The following is a 20,621-nucleotide window of genomic DNA, read 5'->3' on the forward strand; positions in this document are numbered from 1 at the left end:
AAAGCTGACCATCTTTGAAATCTTGCAAAGGAACAAAACCGACCGTCACTGAAATCTTATAACGAAACAAAACCAACCGTCGTTGAAATCTCATAATAGAGCAAAGCTGATCGTCATTGAAATCTCGTACAGGAAAAAATCACTGAAATCTTGTAACCAATGAAACTGACACTGAAAACCAACCGTCATTAAAATCTTGTAACAAAACAAAATTAACTATTATTGAAATGTCATAATGGAACAAAACAGACCTTTATTGAAATCTCGTAAAGGAACATAACCGACCGTCATTGAAATCTCATAACCAAATAAAAACGATCGTCATTGAAATATTGTAACGGAACAAATCTGACCATCATTGAAATCTCATAATGGAACAAAACCAACTGTAATTAAAATCTCATAAAAGACCAAAACATACTGTATTGAGGTCTTGTAACTGAACAAAACTGACTGACAATGAAAACCGACTGTCATTGAAATCTCGTAAAGGAACGAAACTGACTGCTATTAAGATCTCCTAAAAAACTAATCTCCTAATAAAACTCTTAACAAAGCAAAACTGACTGTCTTTAAAATCTCTTAAAGGAACAAAACCAACTGTCTTTGAAATCTTGTAAAAGGAAAAAGAAACAAAACAGACCGTCATTGACATCTTGTAATGCAGGGGTGTCCAACCCTGCTCCAAAACCGACCATTATTGAAAACGAAAACAACGTAACGAAAAAAAACTGACTGTCACTAAAATCTTATAAAGGAACAAAACTGACCGTAGATCCTGTAAAGAAACAAAACTAACCGTCATTGAGATCTCTACTAATACCTACTAATAACCCAGTAGGTACACTTCCACTGTTGAAACACACACTCACTGAAATATTATGCTCTAACGGAGCATTCACGGCTGTTAGGGCCACTCTGATGCCCCTAAATAGCAACCTGATCCAATACCACCTCTGTGCCCCCATACCACCTCATTATTTTTTCTTTTTTTTTTTAACTTATGTAAAGTCAAAGTTGTGCTCAAATTGATTGAGAGAAATATATTTTAATTGACAAAGTGTTCATTCATCACAATTTCAAAGACAATCATAGTCTGCAAGGTTACAACATGGAGCAAACATATAGCAAGACATTAGGCAAAATCAATACAAGACGTCATATTTCTGATTTATTAAAAGTATAAGATCCCTTCATTGCTCCTTTAGTTTTGGAGTGTCTGATCATCAGTCTTGTATTATGGCATCAGTAATGGTGGCATCTTTCTCCAGGTCCACAGTGATTTTCTTGCCAACCAGTTTGAAGATGTTCTCTGGTCTCATGCCGTGCGGTTCGGCCACTTTTACTGTCAGCATGTCGAAAGTTAATGTCTGACCCTTCTGCAATGGTTTCCGGGCCACCACTGACTTCCCCAACTGCAAGAAAGAACATAAACATTGATATAATGACTTTTAATCATTTTTGGGTATTAAGATCTGTCAGAATGACCGTTATATCTGACCTTGCTGTGACAGGAAGCCTCACAGGGCAGCATCTGTTTGATTGGCGAGCCCATTGCCATCTCAACCGTCCTGATGGCTTTCACCAGCTCCGCCAGCTCCGCCGGCTCCAGTGATGCTGAATGGTCACTGCCTTTCCAGCTCTTATCCAGGGTCACATGACGCTCCAGGACCTTTGCCCCAAGTGCCACAGCAGCCACAGACACATGGATGCCCGTCTCATGTCCAGAGTAGCCTATGGGAATGTCCGGAAACTCCTTCTGGAACTCCTGCGTAGGAAAAGGGAAAGAAATATTTCAAACTACTCTGCTACTACTAAAAAAATTAAACATTTTTTTCAGTATTTTATGAATATCATAAAAATGAGATAAAAGATATTTATGTCTTACAGGGATCAGGCTGAGGTTGACGTGCTCTAGTGGCAGTGGATAAGTGCTGGTGCACTGCAGGAACGTGAAATTGGGATTGTGTTTCTTGACGGTTTGGTAAACACAGCGCATGGTCTCCATAGACTGCATTCCACCAGAAATCACCATGGGACGACCTACACAAATACACCAAAAGATATGGCTTCTTCTGGGGAGAACATAAAGTAATTGTTTCAGTCATTAACACATTAAGATATGTTCACACTTGTCAATTTCTCTGCAGACTTAAATCCAGCCCAACGTGAAACTCCAGAAAATCCACACCAGGATTTCTAGGTTTCATTCGCTCTGCTCTCTGGCCAATCAGCACTGTCAATATGTAATTGCCCAGGTGCTCCAGAATAACTGATTTCAAATGCACAAGAGAAGCTACTCAGATTCAGTTCTCATTTGTGAGTCTCTGTGGATAGTGTCTGAAATGTTATAAATAGAGGAACAATGTGACCTTGGGAGTGAAGATGACAGATCTCAGTCAAAGGAGAACAAGTTTACAGCAACAACTCTCTTAAATTTGTTGGAACAGCTTCTGGTTATTTGAAATGGGTTTTACCTTTTTTGGCGGTTTTCTCCAGGTAAGGGATATTGTTGGTGTCAGCTGAGGCAACTTTGAAAAATGGCACATTGATTTCATGAAGAAATTCTACAGCCATCTGATTGAGGTAGGGAGCGGAAAAGTTATGAGATGCATATCAAACTTGGTCTCTAAGGGATATTTGCATGTTAACATGCATATATTCTCTTGCTATATATAATAAACATTGGGACCCTCTTTCATTTGTTCACCTCGTCCATCCCTGATGCAGTAAAGAAGATGCCAACTTCACTGGCGTACTGTTGCAGCTCTCTGTACTGCTGGTGACTGAACTCCAGATGGTGCTTATGTGCCCCGTAGGTCGGGCCCCAGGCGTGAGGGGACGTATAGGGACGCTCCAGAGCCTGCTTGGTGAATCTGTTTCGATCTCGCTCTTTTGAAACTTGGCACAGTCGGCTCCACAGTCCTGAATGGAGATAAAGGGGGAAGAAGAAGTGGATTTGGTTGACAACAAACAGCATTTTTGAATGAAAAATGAGTTTCACCATATAAGAAATCTAAAAGTTAATTTGATGTGATATAATCTGTGAGTTATAGCTCAGGAGCTGTTTTAAAGAAACTTCCTCTTTAATTATTGACTTAAGATTTGTGAAAGTTCCTTAGGTGAAAAAAAAAGTACATTTCTATACTGTACTTAAAGTGCTCTATTTTCGTGCACTAATTTTGTACTTAATATACTAAAAATTCTTCTTTAGTACTTCTTAAGATAATCTTACGAACATCTAAGTGTACTCAACTGTGCTATTTTGAGACACCATGAAATATGAACTAAAATGTGCTTTTAATATATTATCTCTGTATTTAAAAAATGTATTTAGATACCACTTATAGTATATTTGAACCCATAGTGTACTACAAGTGGTAACTACATATATTTTTTAAATACAAAGATAGTATATTAAAAGCACATTTTAGTTCATATTTCATGATGTCTCAAAATAGCACAGTTGAGTACACTTAGATGTTCGTAAGATTATCTTAAGAAGTACTAAAGAAGAATTTTTAGTATATTAAGTTCAAAATTAGTGCCTGAAAATAGAGCACTTTAAGTACATTATTGAAATGTACTTTTTTTCACCTGGGTCTTCCTTTTTTTTAAGTGGTTACTAAACAGGTGGGATAGACAGGATGCTAAATTTAGGCCGGTTCACACAGAACACGTTCTTGTGGTTAAAAATATGAGACAAATGTTAGTCGAACAGAGGGAAAAATTCCAAGGTCTAGAGACGTGTTCTGAAAAATGATCATCACGTTTTTTAGAACGCTGCAAATGACTCGAGCAAAGCAGTTAAAGACTTCAGCCTTGCGCATGTTTACATTGAAAAACAATGGAAAGTAGCTCAGTGAAATGGAAAAACACATTCTGTGTGAACAGCCCTGTTTCTGGATCCTGTTTCAAGGCCATTTCTTCTAAGTAGAAAATACATGTAAAATCATTGATATATATAAAAAATAATTTAACTTCACTTAAATTAGTCTTTTAAATTGTAATTTTTTATATGCAAACTGGTTTTGGGGTTCCCCTGGTCGTGCTAACATTGACATCTATATATCTCACTGCTCCCCCCTCCCCCGTGGTTTGAAACATGAAAAGAACCGGCATCATCACGGTATCAGTCTTCACATCTGATAAAGCAGTACTTTACCTTGGCCATTCGGATCATTTTTTTGGCGATTTCTATGTCTCCTTGATGGTTCTGTCCAATCTCAGCGATGATAAAACAGGGGTTGGAGCCCCCGATTTTTCTTCCTGGACAAAGTTCAAACTCAGCAGACATTTTATCAGACTATTTTTTTTTTNATTAAGAGGCTGGAGATGTGATCACAGGTGTGCTGGCATCAAGCAAAGGGGCTGGGAAGAAGGGCAGACTATAATTTAAAGAGTGACAAGTGCTCCACCCTAACCATTGCCAACCTCCTCGCACACACCCAGGGCATATATCAAATACAGTTAGTTCACGAGCAAGGACCACGCCACAACCATAAATGTTGGAGAATTATTTATTAAAGAAAGTTAGGGATGAATAGGGAGAGGATGAAGAGGAAGGGAAAAGGGAAGGTAATAAGTTAGGGATGAATAGGGAGAGAACGAGACAAGGTAGGGGGCGGCCCGATATAAGAAGGTTTTGGGAAGTCAGTGATTGGTTGAGGCGTGGCCCCACTCCCGAACCTCAGTTAACCATTTAACTCCATTAATTGTAAAAAAAAAAATTGTAGTTAGTAATGTGATCTAGATTACTTATTTTAGGTATTGTATTCCGAATACTTTTTCATTACTTTTTAGATTACTTTTGACCTGACTCATTTATCACATTGATTGAAATAGGATAATCTTAAAAAAAAATAAAAAGAGAAAGAATATATATATTCCATTCTTTGTCATCATCAACATGAAGTGCATTAAATATTACATTATGTCAGGGTTTCCCAGACTGGAACTGCAGTGGTATGTGAGTTTAATGAAAAGTAATAAAGTAATTAAATCATAAATAATAAATATAATCAATTAATATTTTAAAAATAAAAACAACCAAAATAAAACATTTACTAAAAAAAGATTTAAAAATATTTGTGACCATTAAGTGTCATCAGAGAACTGTGAACTTTTTATTATTATTTATTATTGGCTTAATTTTATTGTTGATCTAACTTGTTAACTTGTGAAATGATTTCTGTAAATGCAGCATACTCTCAGTTTTCAGTCACATTTCAATTCAATTTATTTGTAAAGCGCTTTTCACGATACATATCGTTCAAAGCAGCTTTACAGAGAATGCATGTCAACATTACAATTTAGAGAATGCACTTAGCTAATAATGTAATAATTTAGGCAAATTAATTTACAATCACTGTTAGCAGATTAATTGAAGGTAGAAGCAATGAGCTCCTGGAAATAATGAATTACATATTAACAATAATTAGGATATATAGAAATTTGGGTATGTGCATGCTGATCCAGATATTGTGTCATCTGAGTCCTCGCAGGAGTTGGCTCCGTCTCTTCATAGGTGTTGGTCATCTGAGGTCTTCTTAAGAGGCTGGATCCAAACTGAAGCTCATGTACTCTCTAGTCAGGTAAAACAGAAAAGCAAATGGAGAATAATTAGCGTAGCTGCTGTTCATAACATTAAGCAAAGATAGTCATGTGCAATTGATCTGATATGAGATGCATTATGTGAATGCTTGGCTAAAGAGATGCATCTTTAATCTAGATTTAAACTGGGTGAGCGAGTCTGAGCCCCGAACATTATCAGGAAGGCAATTCCAGAGTTTCGGAGCCAAATGTGAAAACGCTCTCCCTCCTTTAGTGGACTTAGATATCCTAGGTACAACCAGAAGCCCAGAGTTTTGTGATCTTAAAGAGCATGAAGGATTGTAGGGCAATAGAAGATCGGTTAAGTACACGGAGCCAAGTCATTTAGAGCCTTATAGGTCAGTATAACTGATAAGGAACTTAATAGGTAACCAGTGTAGAGATGATAAAAACTGGTGTTATATGAACATATTTTCTTGACCTGTTAAGAACTCTAGCAGCTGCATTTTAGACTAATTGTAGCTTGTTTATTGAGGAAGCAGGACAACCAGCTAATAATGCATTACAGTAATCTAGTTGAGACGTCATGAATGCATGAACTAATTTTTCTGTATCAGAAACAGATAACATATTCCATATCTTAGCAATGTTTGAGGTGGAAGAAGGCTGTTTTTATAACATATGAAATATGATTTTTGAAGGACATTGCTCTCTAATATAACACCCAGGTCTTTAACTGTCGAGGATGGAGTAACAGTACATCTGTTACAGTTGGTAGCAAACACCAGGCGAAACGAAGGAGAGTTGAAAAATACAGGCTTTAATGATAACACGTAGAACGAACACAACCTTACACAGACGAGAACGGACGAGGAATGAGGGTGAACACAGGGCGTATATACATGTAGCAAACAAAGGGAGCTTAACAAGGTGATGGGATAATTGGACACAGGTGAAACAGATGTACTAATGAACAGAACGGGGAAACTAGGTCACAGGGGAAAACGGAAACATGAGGCTTTGTAACAACATCCTTCTAAATGCAGATTGTAGTCTGAGAGATTCTGTGTACAGGTTTTTGGCCCAATAAGTAATACTTCAATCTTATCTGAATTTAATAGAAGAAATAAATAGACGGTCTGATAGATACGACCTAAACCACCGTAATGCCTGGCCTTGTATACCAGTGTAATTTTGTAGTCGATCTAGGAGTATTTTATGATCTAGTGTCGAACCCAGCACTGAGATCAAGCAACACTAGTATTGAGATACAGCCTTGGTCAGAAGCTAGAAGTAAGTCATTTGTAATTTTAACAAGCGCAGTTTCTGTGCTATGATGAGGCCTGAATCCATAGATTTTTTTGCAAGGAGCACAATTTGACCGACACAATTTTTTCTAGTATTTTAGACATAAATGGAAGATTTGAAATGGGTCTGTAATTTGCTAATACAGTGGTTACGGAAAGTATTCAGACCCCCTTAAATTTTCACTCTTTGTTATATTGCAGCCATTTGCTAAAATCATTTAAGTTAATTTTTTGTCCTCATTAATGTACACACAACTCCCCATATTGACAGAAAGACACAGAATTGTTGACATTTTTGCAGATTTATTAAAAAAGAAAAAACTGAAATATCACATGGTCCTAAGTATTCAGACCCTTTGCTCAGTATTTAGTAGAAGCACCCTTTTGATCTAATACAGCCATGAGTCTTTTTGGGAAAGATGCAACAAGTTTTTCACACCTGGATTTGGGGATCCTCTGCCATTCCTCCTTGCAGATCCTCTCCAGTTCTGTCAGGTTGGATGGTAAACATTGGTGGACAGCCATTTTTAGGTCTCTCCAGAGATGCTCAATTGGGTTTAAGTCAGGGCTCTGGCTGGGCCATTCAAGAACAGTCACGGAGTTGTTGTGAAGCCACTCCTTCGTTATTTTAGCTGTGTGCTTAGGGTCATTGTCTTGTTGGAAGGTAAACCTTCGGCCCAGTATAAGGTCCTGAGAACTCTGGAGAAGGTTTTCATCCAGGATATCCCTGTACTTGGCCGCATTCATCTTTCCCTCGATTGCAACCAGTCGTCCTGTCCCTGCAGCTGAAAAACACCCCCACAGCATGATGCTGCCACCACCATGCTTCATTGTTGGGACTGTATTGGACAGGTGATGAGCAGTGCCTGGTTTTCTCCACACATACCGCTTAGAATTAAGGCCAAAAAGTTCTATCTTGGTCTCATCAGACCAGAGAATCTTATTTCTCACCATCTTGGCAAACTCCATGCGGGCTTTCATGTGTCTTGCACTGAGGAGAGGCTTCCGTCGGGCCACTCTGCCATAAAGCCCCGACTGGTGGAGGGCTGCAGTGATGGTTGACTTTCTACAACTTTCTCCCATCTCCCGACTGCATCTCTGGAGCTCAGCCACAGTGATCTTTGGGTTCTTCTTTACCTCTCTCACCAAGGCTCTTCTCCCCCGATAGCTCAGTTTGGCTGGATGGCCAGCTCTAGGAAGGGTTCTGGTCGTCCCAAACGTCTTCCATTTAAGGATTATGGAGGCCACTGTGCTCTTAGGAACCTTAAGTGCAGCAGAAATTTTTTTGTAAACTTGGCCAGATCTGTGCCTCGCCACAAATCTGTCTCTGAGCTCTTCAGGCAGTTCCTTTGACCTCATGATTCTCATTTGCTCTGACATGCACTGTGAGCTGTAAGGTCTTATATAGACAGGTGTGTGGCTTTCCTAATCAAGTCCAATCAGTATAATCAAACACAGCTGGACTCAAATGAAGGTGTAGAACCATCTCAAGGATGATCAGAAGAAATGGACAGCACTTGAGTTAAATATATGAGTGTCACAGCAAAGGGTCTGAATACTTAGGACCATGTGATATTTCAGTTTTTCTTTTTTAATAAATCTGCAAAAATGTCAACAATTCTGTGTTTTTCTGTCAATATGGGGTGCTGTGTGTACATTAATGAGGAAAAAAAAAGAACTTAAATGATTTTAGCAAATGGCTGCAATATAACAAAGAGTGAAAAATTTAAGGGGGTCTGAATACTTTCCGTACCCACTGTATATTTGGATCTAATTGTGGTGCAAATCTGTGTGTGCAATTCCACACCTTCTGAACGTATATAAGCAGTATAGGCTTTTATAGAAAAGAAAATTTAAAATATAGCAAAGAAGTTGAATCAAGGAATCATGAACAAATTACTGCCATCGTGAGAATTACATGTAATCATGTAATCAATAGAAAAGTAACTGTAGTCTGATTAAAAGTATTTTAAAATGCAATACAATCTAATTACAAGTACTTAATTTTTGGAATCTAATCTATTTAAGATTACATGTAATCAGATACTACACTGTAAAATTTATTTTTATGATTTATCACAACACGTTTTATTTTGTCAAAACAACTTCCATGATTAATGTGGTTCAGATAACATAATATTTTGAGTTTCTGTTGATTAAACTAATTGCCTTCACTGTATTAGCCTAACTCAAATTTTTAATTTCAATGAATTCAAATTTTTAAGGCAACCAGGTAACTTTTTTTTAAGTTAAACCAACAGTTTTACAGTGTACAGAGCACTGCCTCTTATTGAATTTTGAACACATAAGGCTATTAGCCTATATATTATCAGCAAACTATTAAAGTACACATGAAATCAAAATTGACCTTTATTTAGTTTGTTAGCTCAAATTGCTAGTTTTGTGGTGAACAATTCATCCGTGCAAGTCAATCCACACAAAAAAATAGTTTGGCTTCGTAATCTTTAATCAAAATCTGAAAATGCTCCTCCCCTCTGCAACGGTGCCCCTTCTCTAATGACATCAGTTTGACGGCTTGGGTTGAAATCGCTTAAACCACTCCCCTCCAACGGTTAGTCTGCTGTGAGCGAGAGATGGAGAGGAGGAGCGCTAAAGTAAAACCCTGCCCTCTATTCAATATTCCATTTCACGTGGAAATACGTCACAGCACTGGAGAAAAGACGTTTGCAACTTACGGTTCACGCGGACTTTAAGCAGTGCCACATCAACGCCATTACAGAAATGCCAATAAAGTACCTTCAAAGTCCATTTTATCGATAGAGCCATAAATTATTTATTACTTTACAATGGAAGTTATCAGGTCAGATTAGAGTATACGAGAAGGAACTTAATATATAAAACATTAGACCATTTTGTGAGAAATGAAGTTGTGAGAAGCCACATTTCTGAAATAGCCTACAAAAGGCACACTTATTAGAAATAAATTTACCATTGTGAGATCAAAATGGCTTTTTTATTATGAAAAAAGGGATCCAATGGAAACTGGCCTAAAACTTGCTACACTGCAAAAAAAAAATCAAAACAAAAAACTTTTTTTTATGTTAAACTTTTATTTTGAAAGCTTTTCACACTTCTGTCAGACAAAAAAACGTGCTGTCCTGATTCAGTATCTGTGGTCAGATAAGATGTTGTCAGGGTATGTAAGTGTCATTATTCTAATGTTAATTTCGTAACTTAATAATCTCACCTCAGAAAAAGACTTTCCTGTCCTGTCAGCTGTTATGCTGTGCTCATAGCGTGCACACAATTGCGCACGCAAATGCGGCAGCGTGCGCTGAGTATTAGCTACTTCATTATAAATAAAGTGCAAAAGAAGCTACTAGCATGCAATATCGTGAAATTACCAAAAAGTACCAATAAATTACATTACTACTGGTACTTCGTGTGTTAGCTGGGAAGGATTTGCCTGCAGGTATGTTCATTCTATTCATCAGGGGCAGTTTCCGTAGCTTATGTTAGAATTGTTTATTTACCATGGGAACTGTAGTTTCCATAACCCCAAAATGCCACTTTATTTTCTCTGTGTTATTTTTTATATTTGTATATACCAACTTTATTTTATTAACAAATTAATCTAGTTTGGGACAGCTATTTAATAGCCTGATTTTATTTAACATTTATATTTAACCTAACATTTTGTTTTAGGTAAAATCCCTAAAAAAAAAAAAAAAAAAAGGGTCATGGCTTATTGGCCATGGTAAAATGTAGGTGGAAAATGTGGTGGAATTAGACCCTATACAACTAATATTTTCTTCTCAAGTATGTTGATTTAAAATGTTTAGATATTTATACTGAAACAAACAAACAAAAACAAGTAGACAAAAAAGACACGTATATTTTCTTACTTTATATTTATTTTGTAGTGTAGTGCCATAAGTCTACTATTTGACACATTTTATAGTGTATTAAACATAAATCATATCAAAAACCATATGCCTATTGAGGTTAAGGTCCACTCAAAACAAACAAACCTTATTTTACGTTGGGTGGGGTGACAGGGATGTGTTTTAGAGAAGCTCAAACATCTGTTTAAATACAAATTAAATTATTGTGGATCAAACTTTCAAAGTCAGCATAATTTTATGGGCTCATCTCTTCTATAATTACCATAATTACGATTAACATTAGGTTATAGCTAGTATTCCTACTGTTGTAAATGAAACTGTACTTTACACGTCTTAGTAGGCAAATAAAGCAGCAACATTTGCATGCAAATAACTGCCAGTGACAGTACTCACAGTACCAATTCAAACACTGGAACTGATATTATTATTATTAGGCTATTTTTCTGCCCTAAAAATGTCAGCTCACATTGGGAAAAATATGGGAGGGCATCTGCCCCCCATTGGCCCCCTTGCAACATTATAGTCCAACATTCCCAATTTTTCTGATGCATGTCCTTAATTTAATTTCATATGTTGGTAATAATTCAGTGTTTATAAGCCTTTTAAAAAATTTTAACCCAAACTGACTTGGGTTTCTAGAGAGCAAAGGTTTTGTGAAAAAAGTGGAAGACTTAAACACAAAGTGTGTAAAAACTGTTAAAAAGATTTGATGATCACTGATAGTATTTAATTCTGTGTTTCAGCTTTAATGTCCTTTTTTTCTTTTTTTTTTTTACAAAGCAGCTGATATTGCCATAGAAACTAGTGGACTGCCGACTCGCTTTCACCCCAAAATGACTGAAACGCAGGGCCGGTGTTCCAATGGAACGTTCTATTGAGTGTCACTTCTTGTTAGTGTATATTCTTTGGTTGAGCTCTTGACCCTTGACTTTTTAATATTACATTTTATTTGGCTGTTGTAACTGAGTTATAACAGTCAGACAAGCAAAGAGAAAAGATGGTCAGGTGGTGTTGGTTGGTCTCTAAATTAAAGACTTTTTTTTTTTAATCAGAACAACTTTTAAGAAATCCTTCAGATTATATTGAAAAAGCTGATCTTCTGCTGTAGAATCACAGTGCTGCTGTAATCAATAATGTAAATCTAACTCAGAGATTGGGCTCTAAATGAGTTCAGTGATTCAGATCAAACAATGATTATGTGAAAATATAACCAACACCACCTGATTTATTAATTATAAAAAGATCAGAAAGTTTAATAAACACCTTTTATTTGAAAAAGATTTTTTTTGCATCAATTCAATGCATCCTTGCTGAAAGTATCAGTTTCTTTAAAACAAATCTTAATGACCCCAAACTTTTGAAAAGTAGAATATACATGCACACATACATAAACAGAATCACACCTTAAACATTACAGATTAATTTTAGCTGTGTCCTTCCTGATGTCCTCTGACTAGCAAAAATGTGTAGTTATTGGAAAACTCCTGATGCACAACACTGTCCTTGATGACACTGATATGAAGACATCTCCCTTTCATACAGAAGAAGATTAAACAAACCATAAAATGGTGTGCAACAAGTAAATGTGTATTGCATAGGAATAAATGGTAAATAAACAGAGAGAGAGAGAGATCAAGTGAAGAGATAAACTGGAATGCAGTTGTGTTTTTGTTAAAAGACACGCACAGGTGTTTTATTCAAATTAGATCTGATGTCATGTTATCACAGCGACACAAACTGACTGTTTAAAACAGAAACGTTCTAAAAATGAGCCCTGTCAATGCGATTCTGGTGCACCTGTGACGTGCTCTTTTTCTCCAGCGTCAGAATGTACTCGGCAAACTCCCGAATGGCTCCGTGGCCACTGGGTCTCTGGCAGATGTATTTAGCTGCAATGAGATCAGCCACAGGTGCGTCACATGGGACGCCGTTCAGCCCCACCTGAGACAGGACATCTACATCTTCAGCTTCTGAACCTGTGAGGGAAAAAACATCTCAGACTGCTCAATAAACCTTTGATTATTTTGCATGTGGTTCCAGGTTTATTTACACCATTCATTTGGACCTTTGCATCTCTCATATCAACATGACACTCTTACCCATGAAGGCCACCTCGTCCCACCGCAGATTTTTCTCTCTCATCAGCCGCTCCACCTCAAGCCCTTTCTGCTGCTCTCCAATCCTGAGGCCACATCTGGCCTGCTGGGCCACTTTCTCCAGGAGACCCCTGGACAGTGGCTCATTCACGCTGGATATGAGGATCACCTAATGAAAATTATGAAACATGGAAATCAAAATGACCCCGTTTAACTTTCTTAATACATGTTCTTCTGATCTTAATGTTGCATGCTACTGAAAATAATAGATGTATGAATAAATAAAATGGATTGTGAATGTGTGTTCATAGGTGTTCCTACACAATAGAAAAAAAGTGAAATTAACTGCAGCTGTAGTTACCAGAACTTGACTTTATGGGACTTAAAGGCACAATATGTAATTTTTCGCCGCTAGAGGTCGCCTATTTAAAACAAAGGTGTAGCTTGATGACGTGGAGATTGAGTGCTGAATCGTGGGAGGATTTTCCCACGGAATTGGGCTATTTTAACACTGTTAAACACTGATTTTTATGTCCGCAAGTAGAAGTGACCCCAAATAATATGATATTTAGCCCTTGGAATGTGAATTTTACCAGGGGAATCCCGCCAAAAACGCAGATTTTACCCCCAGAACACGATTTTTACTGGGGGACCCTTCCGTGAAACGTGATTGGGCTAGTTTTGAGTAGCAATTGGGTGGGTTTTGTTGTGGAAACCTGGTACTGGTATGACGTCACTAGGCGATGCACGGACATGGTCCCTGTCTTGGTTCAAATGGCTTATTTTCTCTGGATTTCTCCGAAGCAGTGGTTAGGAGCTTCGTTATGTGATAAGTGTTTCAAAATTTCAATGGTTCACCACTGGGGGGCGTGACTTTGGCAGTTTGATACACGCTCCGAACCACTGATTCAAAACAAAAGCTTCGTAAAGCAGTGTTTTGAAATCGCCCATCACTAGATATTGTATTCAAAAAGTATTCTTGTCGCTTCATAACATTAAGGTTGAACCACTGTAGTCACATGATCTGTTTTAAATATGTCTTTAGTAGCTTTCTGGGCAATGAAAGTGTTAATTGTCTTGCTGGCTATGGAGGCCTCACTGAGCCATCGGATTTTATTTATCATCTTAATTTGTGTTCCGAAGATGAACGAAGGTGTGGAACGACGTGAGGGTGAGTAATTAATGACAGCATTTTCATTTTTGGGTGAACTAACCCTTTAAACATTCTTGGAAACATCTGAGATAATGTAACTACACAAGTCAACAAAATGTTTAACACTGTTCTAGTGGTTTCTGGATATTTTAATCCAAAAATCTTACATATTGTGCCATTAAATGTTACCGTTAAAATTAGCATTTTTTAAATTTATTTTTTATTACAGAGTATAGGTACTATGCCCCATTATTTGTGCCAGCCTACATGACTGCACCTCTATATCTTCTCTCTGCAGCATCTGTATGCCTGCCACGTCTCGAGCATTGATGGCCACAAGGTCCTCTCCAGAAACCGATGTGTAAATCTGACAATTCGTCAAACAGCCAGACACATTACACAGAAACAGCCTGATCGCCGCTTTCTCCTCTTGGCCGAAGTAGCCAAACCTGCAGAAAAGAGCTGCATTTATATTCTTCATTATTGTGTTTTGTCCAGCAGCCACAGAGTTTGTTGAAATATCCCACCTCAGAACCCTCTGCTCAGCGACAGGCCAGTCGATGTCCACGTCGATATCAACGCTGTGCTCAGGCAGCATCTCATAGTAAGCGACCTTGTCCAACTAAAACAAACAGAACAGATCAAAATATCTGAAGCAGAGCATTTGAGGTCATGAGCTCTCATGGGTCATGTTGATTTCTTAGTTTACAAAATGCTTTTTTCCCAATAAAAGCTGATGGGAAGTATTTGTGAGCATCTTGACATTTGACTTTTGTACTTTATTTTAGTTTGTTTCAAACACAAAGGACTAGTCGTGATATCGATTATTAAATCTTTTTTTAAGATGGTGTCAAAATCATCTCAGTAAACTATCAAATCAATAAATTATAATGTCTAATAATTTTTTTCAAAGAAAATGTTTCATGTGAAAATTTCAACGTAACGTAACACAATAAATATATTAAACGCAAAATTTTCCGGTGCCTCTTCTTACTCTGCACATTTACCTCAGAAGTAATTTTCCATGAATTTTTGTATTTTCAAAATTTATGAAATTTTTCCACTTTTTTTGTACTTTCTGCAAAAAAATGTCTAACTTTTTGTTAGAAAAAACAAGCATTCTTTTCAAAGTGTTTATATTATTCATGAATTATTTTCATTTATTTATTTATTTATTTATTTTCATTTTCATTTTGGATTCATGCTTAGCCTCAGAAAGAAGGCAATCAAAATTAAAGAAATAAGTAACTGTAAATGTCATATAATTGGTGTACAGGAAAGGGGCTTTTCAGGCACTTGAAAAATAATTTAAAAATGTAAATGTGTATTATAAAATAGTGTAAAATGTTAAATAAAATTTACATTATGCCTTTAGGTGGTGTTTCTAGGCTAATTTAAATTTGATTATATTAAATTATTCTAATTTCCATGACTGAGAAGTGAAGGAACAGGTTTGTCACCATAGTTTGATAATGACTCACCTGTTCAAGGCCGTTTTCCAGGGCTTTTCTCGTATAAAAATAGAAAGAGCCATTTTCATAGAGTTCCCCACACCAGTCTTGGCGTCGAGGTCTGTGCGCCACATCGATGTTCAGAGGAGTCGGATTCTTACTCCCTAATTACAGTGAAAAACGTTCGGATGTAGTTCCTGCTATTATCATAGCCACAGGGTTAGGTGCCACAGATCCAAGATATGAGATCAAAGCATATTAATGTGACCTACTTTTGTTTTTTACAATATGATTTTAAGTGAGTGTCATAAACATCAATTGAAAAGTCCTTAGATGACAAATTTATACAAAGCAAAAATCTGCAGTTGTTTTCTTTATGGGGTTTGTGAGATGTTTGTACCTTTCTCGTTCACCTCCTCCCACCGAAACTGGTGTCTGCGCACCACTGAAAACACGTAGTCACAACCCTGTTCGGTGATCATCTGCAGGGCTTCTCTGATGTGATGAGGGTGCAGGCATGGAGACGTAGCCTGAATATGACAGACGATGTCCACCTCTGAAACACAGAGAAAATAAATGATAAACACAATAAAGCTGCAGGCCTTTCTGGGTCTTAAATGGTTTTTAATAAAGGCTTAAATATTTGACTTCTTTTAATTGTTTGTAATTGCTCTATATTCCAGTTCTCCCTCTTTAATTAACACAAATTCATACTGCTTACTGATAAAAACATCTCAACATTTCGACAATATGTTAAATATAATTTTCTCTTATAATTAATAATTTTTGCTTCCTAAAAAATTTAAAGTTACATATATTTACATAGAAAATTACATTCAAAAAATTAATTTCATTGTTAAATATACTATACAAGTTAACAGGTTTTTAAGCACTGTAATATTCTTTTTCTGTTTAAATTATAAAAAATATATAGTTTCCATGTCAATTCATATATATATATATATACACACACATATATCCTATATCCTACACATGCAGAAAAATTCTAGCATCACATGAAAACATACTATAGTAATTTATAGTAAATATAGAGTTTTTGAACCATACTGAAGAACTTTAATTATTTTTTTATTCTATAGTTGTGGTAATATAACTATAGTAATATAAACAAATTACTTTACCCAATACTGTACTAAGTTTTCACCAACTATAGGGCATATTATACTACAATATACACTACAGTTTATTGCAGTAAAAACTAAAGTAGCCTATACTATTTATTACAGTTGATCAGTTCACTATAGTTAATACTATGCTGTAGCATTCATTACCAAAGTGTTGTAAATACTTCAATATATACAATTTACTATATTTTACTAGTAAATAGTATTTTTAATTGAAATACAAAATCTCATCTACACTGTTAAAAATAAATATAAATTTACAGGTAGGCCTAATGGTCTGTATTTATTTTAATTTTTTACAGATTTTTCCTGTTTTGTTATTATACACTGAAATGCCTGTTGTTTTACTGATATTTATGGTAATTTAATTTCCACTATAAAATTTACAGGGAATTGCATGTATTTTAGTATTACATTAAATTTCTATTTTTTTTAAAGACATTTTCTGTATTTTTACAGAATAATGTGTAATTTTACATAAAATGTTGATAGATATTTTACAGATTTTTTTCTGTATTTTGAATATTCTGTAAAATCACAGAAATATAATGTACATTTACATATCCGCTGTAAAATAATGTGGAATTACGGGATTTTTTTTTTTTTTTTTTTTTTTTTTTTTTTTTTACAGTGTAAGCTATAGTATAGGCCTAAGTCAGATCTTTTTGTTTTGTTTTGTTTTGTTTGCGAAGCATAAATGATGAAGGTCTGTCTCACCGGGTCTCAGTCGGATGAACTCCTGGATAGTCTCCAGAGAGCTGGAAGAATCTTTGGAAACTTCAGGACTGCGGCGATGAACTTTCGCGCCCCAGACTTTTGCGACCCGCTCAATTTCATCGTGATCCGTGGAAACCCACACGCTGCCACACATAACACCAGTCATTAAAGACAAGAATTAAGACTAAAAGGCTATTTTAATCTTAGCTAGAAGATGGAAGCTCGCCGCGGAATAAAAAACATAAAAATGCATCCTATTTGCGACATTGAAAAAATGTGCTTTTTTCCCCCGACTTAGGCTACAAGTAAAAATGTAACTGTGAGAAATAAACTTGCAATTGCTGGTGGAAGTAGTTAGAATTTTGAGATTTAAAAAAAAAAAAAAAAAAAAAATCTCTATTAGCCTTTTATATTGTTTATTCCGTGGAGGAAACAAGCTTCCATATTAAAAAGAATAAATTCAGGAACAAGCATAAAATTCTGTCCTTGGAAAAAACAGCCTATATGTAGGCTATAGCTTTAAATATGACCACAAACTTATATCCACCACAAACATTTCAGTTCCCAGTTTAAGTTTGTTTCATACACATATATTGAACAACAAAAAACATATTAAAGTCATATTAAACAATTAAGAAAATATAAAGCGTAGTTGCCTGTCAGCGACTCCTGAATCCAAAGCAGCTCTCAGGACCCATCCGATGAGAGGAACACCGGCCAGATTCTTGATGTTCTTCAAAGGGATTCCTTTACTGCCACCCCGGGCCAGAATCAGAGCCGCCCGGTGAGGGTGTCCAGAGGACGAACAACACGAACTCACCTGTGAGCACCTGTTGCTCTCCATCGCCGCAGTGAGGGAACAGAGAAGAGGAAGCGGATTGGACACACCTTTATGAGAATAATTTAATTTATTCCTTATATTATTAGTTTGATATAGATTTAAAAGCATATGTCTAACGATCAGAGGCGTTTTACGGGGATTCCTCTATAACAAATAGAAAGTCCTTATCTGTCAGATAATCATCATGAGCCGAGTACTACTTTTAAGTCTCTCGTATCACTCCGCGATCTCTGGCTCCTTTAGGTTATATCAGAGACGTACGTAAGTGTTTCTTCTGTTTTAAAACACTCACAGACAGTGAGCATAAAAATCTTGATAGTAGGCTATAAAAGCTGAAGAGTAGCATATCAAGTTATAATTAAATAAAAAACATATCGAGGAAGAACAACAAACCTGCAAGTGACACAAAATGAGAGCGAACTTAAAATAGAAGATAAGTAACTTGAATTGTTGTATAATCATTATGGTTTAGTTCATTAATAATAATATATATCGTATAATCTAATATTGTAATTGCAGCCGTGTTCATTTTAATTTATAGTAAGCTACGTTGTAATGGACTATTTTTCTTAGCGGAATCTTTAAGATATTTTTGTTAAACATCATCATCATTTATATTTCACTCACTCACCACATGAGAGCAGTAGTATGTCACAGGTTTTGCTTAATCATTATGTGCTTTATGTAAAATTAATAAATTAACTTTGCTTTTGCTCTATTATTTTACTGTATTTCTTTAAGTTTTGTGTAACATCACAATTTTGACTTTTCCATGAAACACCTGCAGTTTTCGGTGGGTTATTATAGGGTTAGATTAAGACTTGCATGCAATGCGTTTTTGCTTTGCATGTTCAAAATGTTTACAAAGTCCCCTAATAGATGCATGCTCAAATAACATACAAATGTTTAATTATGAATCTCATCAAACATATTTTGAACAATTGTGTTCATCATCTAAATCTAACAACAGATTTAAGGAAAATGTTATATGTTCTGTCAAAAGATGTTATGGTTATTTTTTACTGGCCTATCAGTCAAGACATTTTGTATAACACTGTAAAAAAAAAAACAAACAAACAGAAAATTAGCCAAGACGTTATTCCTTCACAGACATGTCTGTTAACCCTAAAGCACAACATAATGCGTAATTCAAAATACAGGCAAAACACCACAAACCAGAAAAAAAAAAAAAAAAAAACAATACGGAAAATTCCTTCATAATTATACGGTGCATTGTTCCCTATTTTTACATACTTTTATTCTGGAAAAACTAGCTGGATCAGCTCAAGCTGTGTTTTGAAACATGATAGCCTATATTCTGATAAACCAAACCCTGTGCACACAGTCACACAGATATACACATTCAAGAGGAGAATTCAAATGTGAATATCATTCTAATATGTTCATTACAAGCACAAAAAGCTTTGTTTTTTTTAATCAGAAACTCGTTTGGGGGAACATGGCCCACAATTCACCCCCTCCTCCCCCCTTGCCACTGGCACAGTCATTATCTTAATTTCATAATGTCCTAAACAAAATGCTGGTTACAGGTGTAACCATATTTCTATGAACAGACATAACAAACATAGTGGAAAAGGGCTCGCGTATGCTTGAACATTTGCTTGAACATAAATTACACACACCCATATCAAAAATATTTAGAAAATTTTTGAAGCTGTTATGTTTATAATAAGTAACTAGATAAGACAGTTGGGGTGTGAGTGTGTGCAGTTTACTGTAGCTCTCAAGGGAGCAGAATTTTCTCACAATTTATGTTATAACAAACATGCTTTAGAAAGACAGTTATAACACCTGGAGAAAAACTGAAATTAAAATGTCAAGGATCAAGAGCCCAACTAAAGCAAGCGCTTACCTCCATAATGGTGACTTCACTTTATTATTTTCAATAAAACATCAACAACTCATTAAGACATTTTGAATGAAAGAAATAAAGTCAGAGTGGTTTGTAATAAGTGAAGATGCTGAGATCTAGAGAGATCTGTTAGTGTTTAATGTTCTGTTCAGTGGTGGAATGTCCTGCCATATTTTTATTCCATCCCTCTGAAGCGGTGTTAAAGTTAATGAGATAATTAAGTGATTAATTGAATGATGATAGACCATTATTGAAGACACCTGATGTTAGCAGAATCACCAAAAGAGAAAATCACAATTTTAAGTCACCATCATGGAGATCAGGGTTTGCTTTAGTTGAGCTCTTGACCCTTGACTTTTTAATATTACATGTTGTTTGGCTGCTGTAACTGAGTTATAACAACCAGACAAGCAAAGAGAAAAGATAATCAGGTGGTGTTGGTTACGTTTTCACATAATCATTATTTGACCTGAATCACCAAACTCATTTAGAGCCCAATCTCTGAGTTAGATTTACTTTTCTGATTACAGCAGCACTGTGATTCAACATCAGTTTCTGTTACCTGAGTTTTGTGAGGTTACCATTGTGCTGAAGAGTAGAGCCTGCTTCAGTCAGTGAT

At 36.0% G+C, this 20,621-nt stretch overlaps 1 protein-coding gene and 1 pseudogene across 2 annotated transcripts; both read right to left on the reverse strand.

Annotated features, from left to right (window-relative positions):
• Window positions 1–1,032: 1,032 nt before the first annotated feature.
• Window positions 1,033–4,328, reverse strand: LOC125247712 (annotated as a pseudogene).
• A 7,630-nt stretch (window positions 4,329–11,958) lies between these two features.
• On the reverse strand, window positions 11,959–18,327 carry LOC125247934 (N-acylneuraminate cytidylyltransferase B-like). Of its 2 annotated transcripts, XM_048159485.1 has the most exons (9): window positions 17,945–18,327; window positions 17,289–17,431; window positions 15,827–15,982; window positions 15,457–15,590; window positions 14,503–14,597; window positions 14,253–14,424; window positions 12,826–12,991; window positions 12,524–12,702; window positions 11,959–12,257 (listed from the first exon to the last, which is right to left on the reverse strand). In XM_048159485.1, exons 1-9 carry the CDS (start codon window positions 18,235–18,237, stop codon window positions 12,180–12,182), a joined length of 1,416 nt encoding a protein of 471 aa, XP_048015442.1. In that variant the 5' UTR covers window positions 18,238–18,327; the 3' UTR covers window positions 11,959–12,179. The 2 variants fall into 2 exon arrangements, with proteins under 2 accessions (XP_048015442.1, XP_048015443.1); XM_048159486.1 differs by lacking the exon at window positions 11,959–12,257 and having other exon boundaries at window positions 12,392–12,702; window positions 17,945–18,326.
• Between the last annotated feature and the right edge of the window lie 2,294 nt (window positions 18,328–20,621).

This window comes from Megalobrama amblycephala, linkage group LG15 (assembly GCF_018812025.1).
Source record: "Megalobrama amblycephala isolate DHTTF-2021 linkage group LG15, ASM1881202v1, whole genome shotgun sequence".
Classification (NCBI taxonomy): domain Eukaryota; kingdom Metazoa; phylum Chordata; class Actinopteri; order Cypriniformes; family Xenocyprididae; genus Megalobrama; species Megalobrama amblycephala.

Coding starts and splice junctions, on each gene's coding strand:
- LOC125247934 (XM_048159485.1), bottom strand. CDS start 18,237: ATGCTTTTAAATCTATATCAAACTAATAATATAAGGAATAAATTAAAT. Junction 12,703..12,825: donor GGACGAGGTGGCCTTCATGG/GTAAGAGTGTCA, acceptor TTTCCCTCACAG/GTTCAGAAGCTGAAGATGTA. Junction 12,258..12,523: donor AGAAAAAGAGCACGTCACAG/GTGCACCAGAAT, acceptor TCTGTATGAAAG/GGAGATGTCTTCATATCAGT.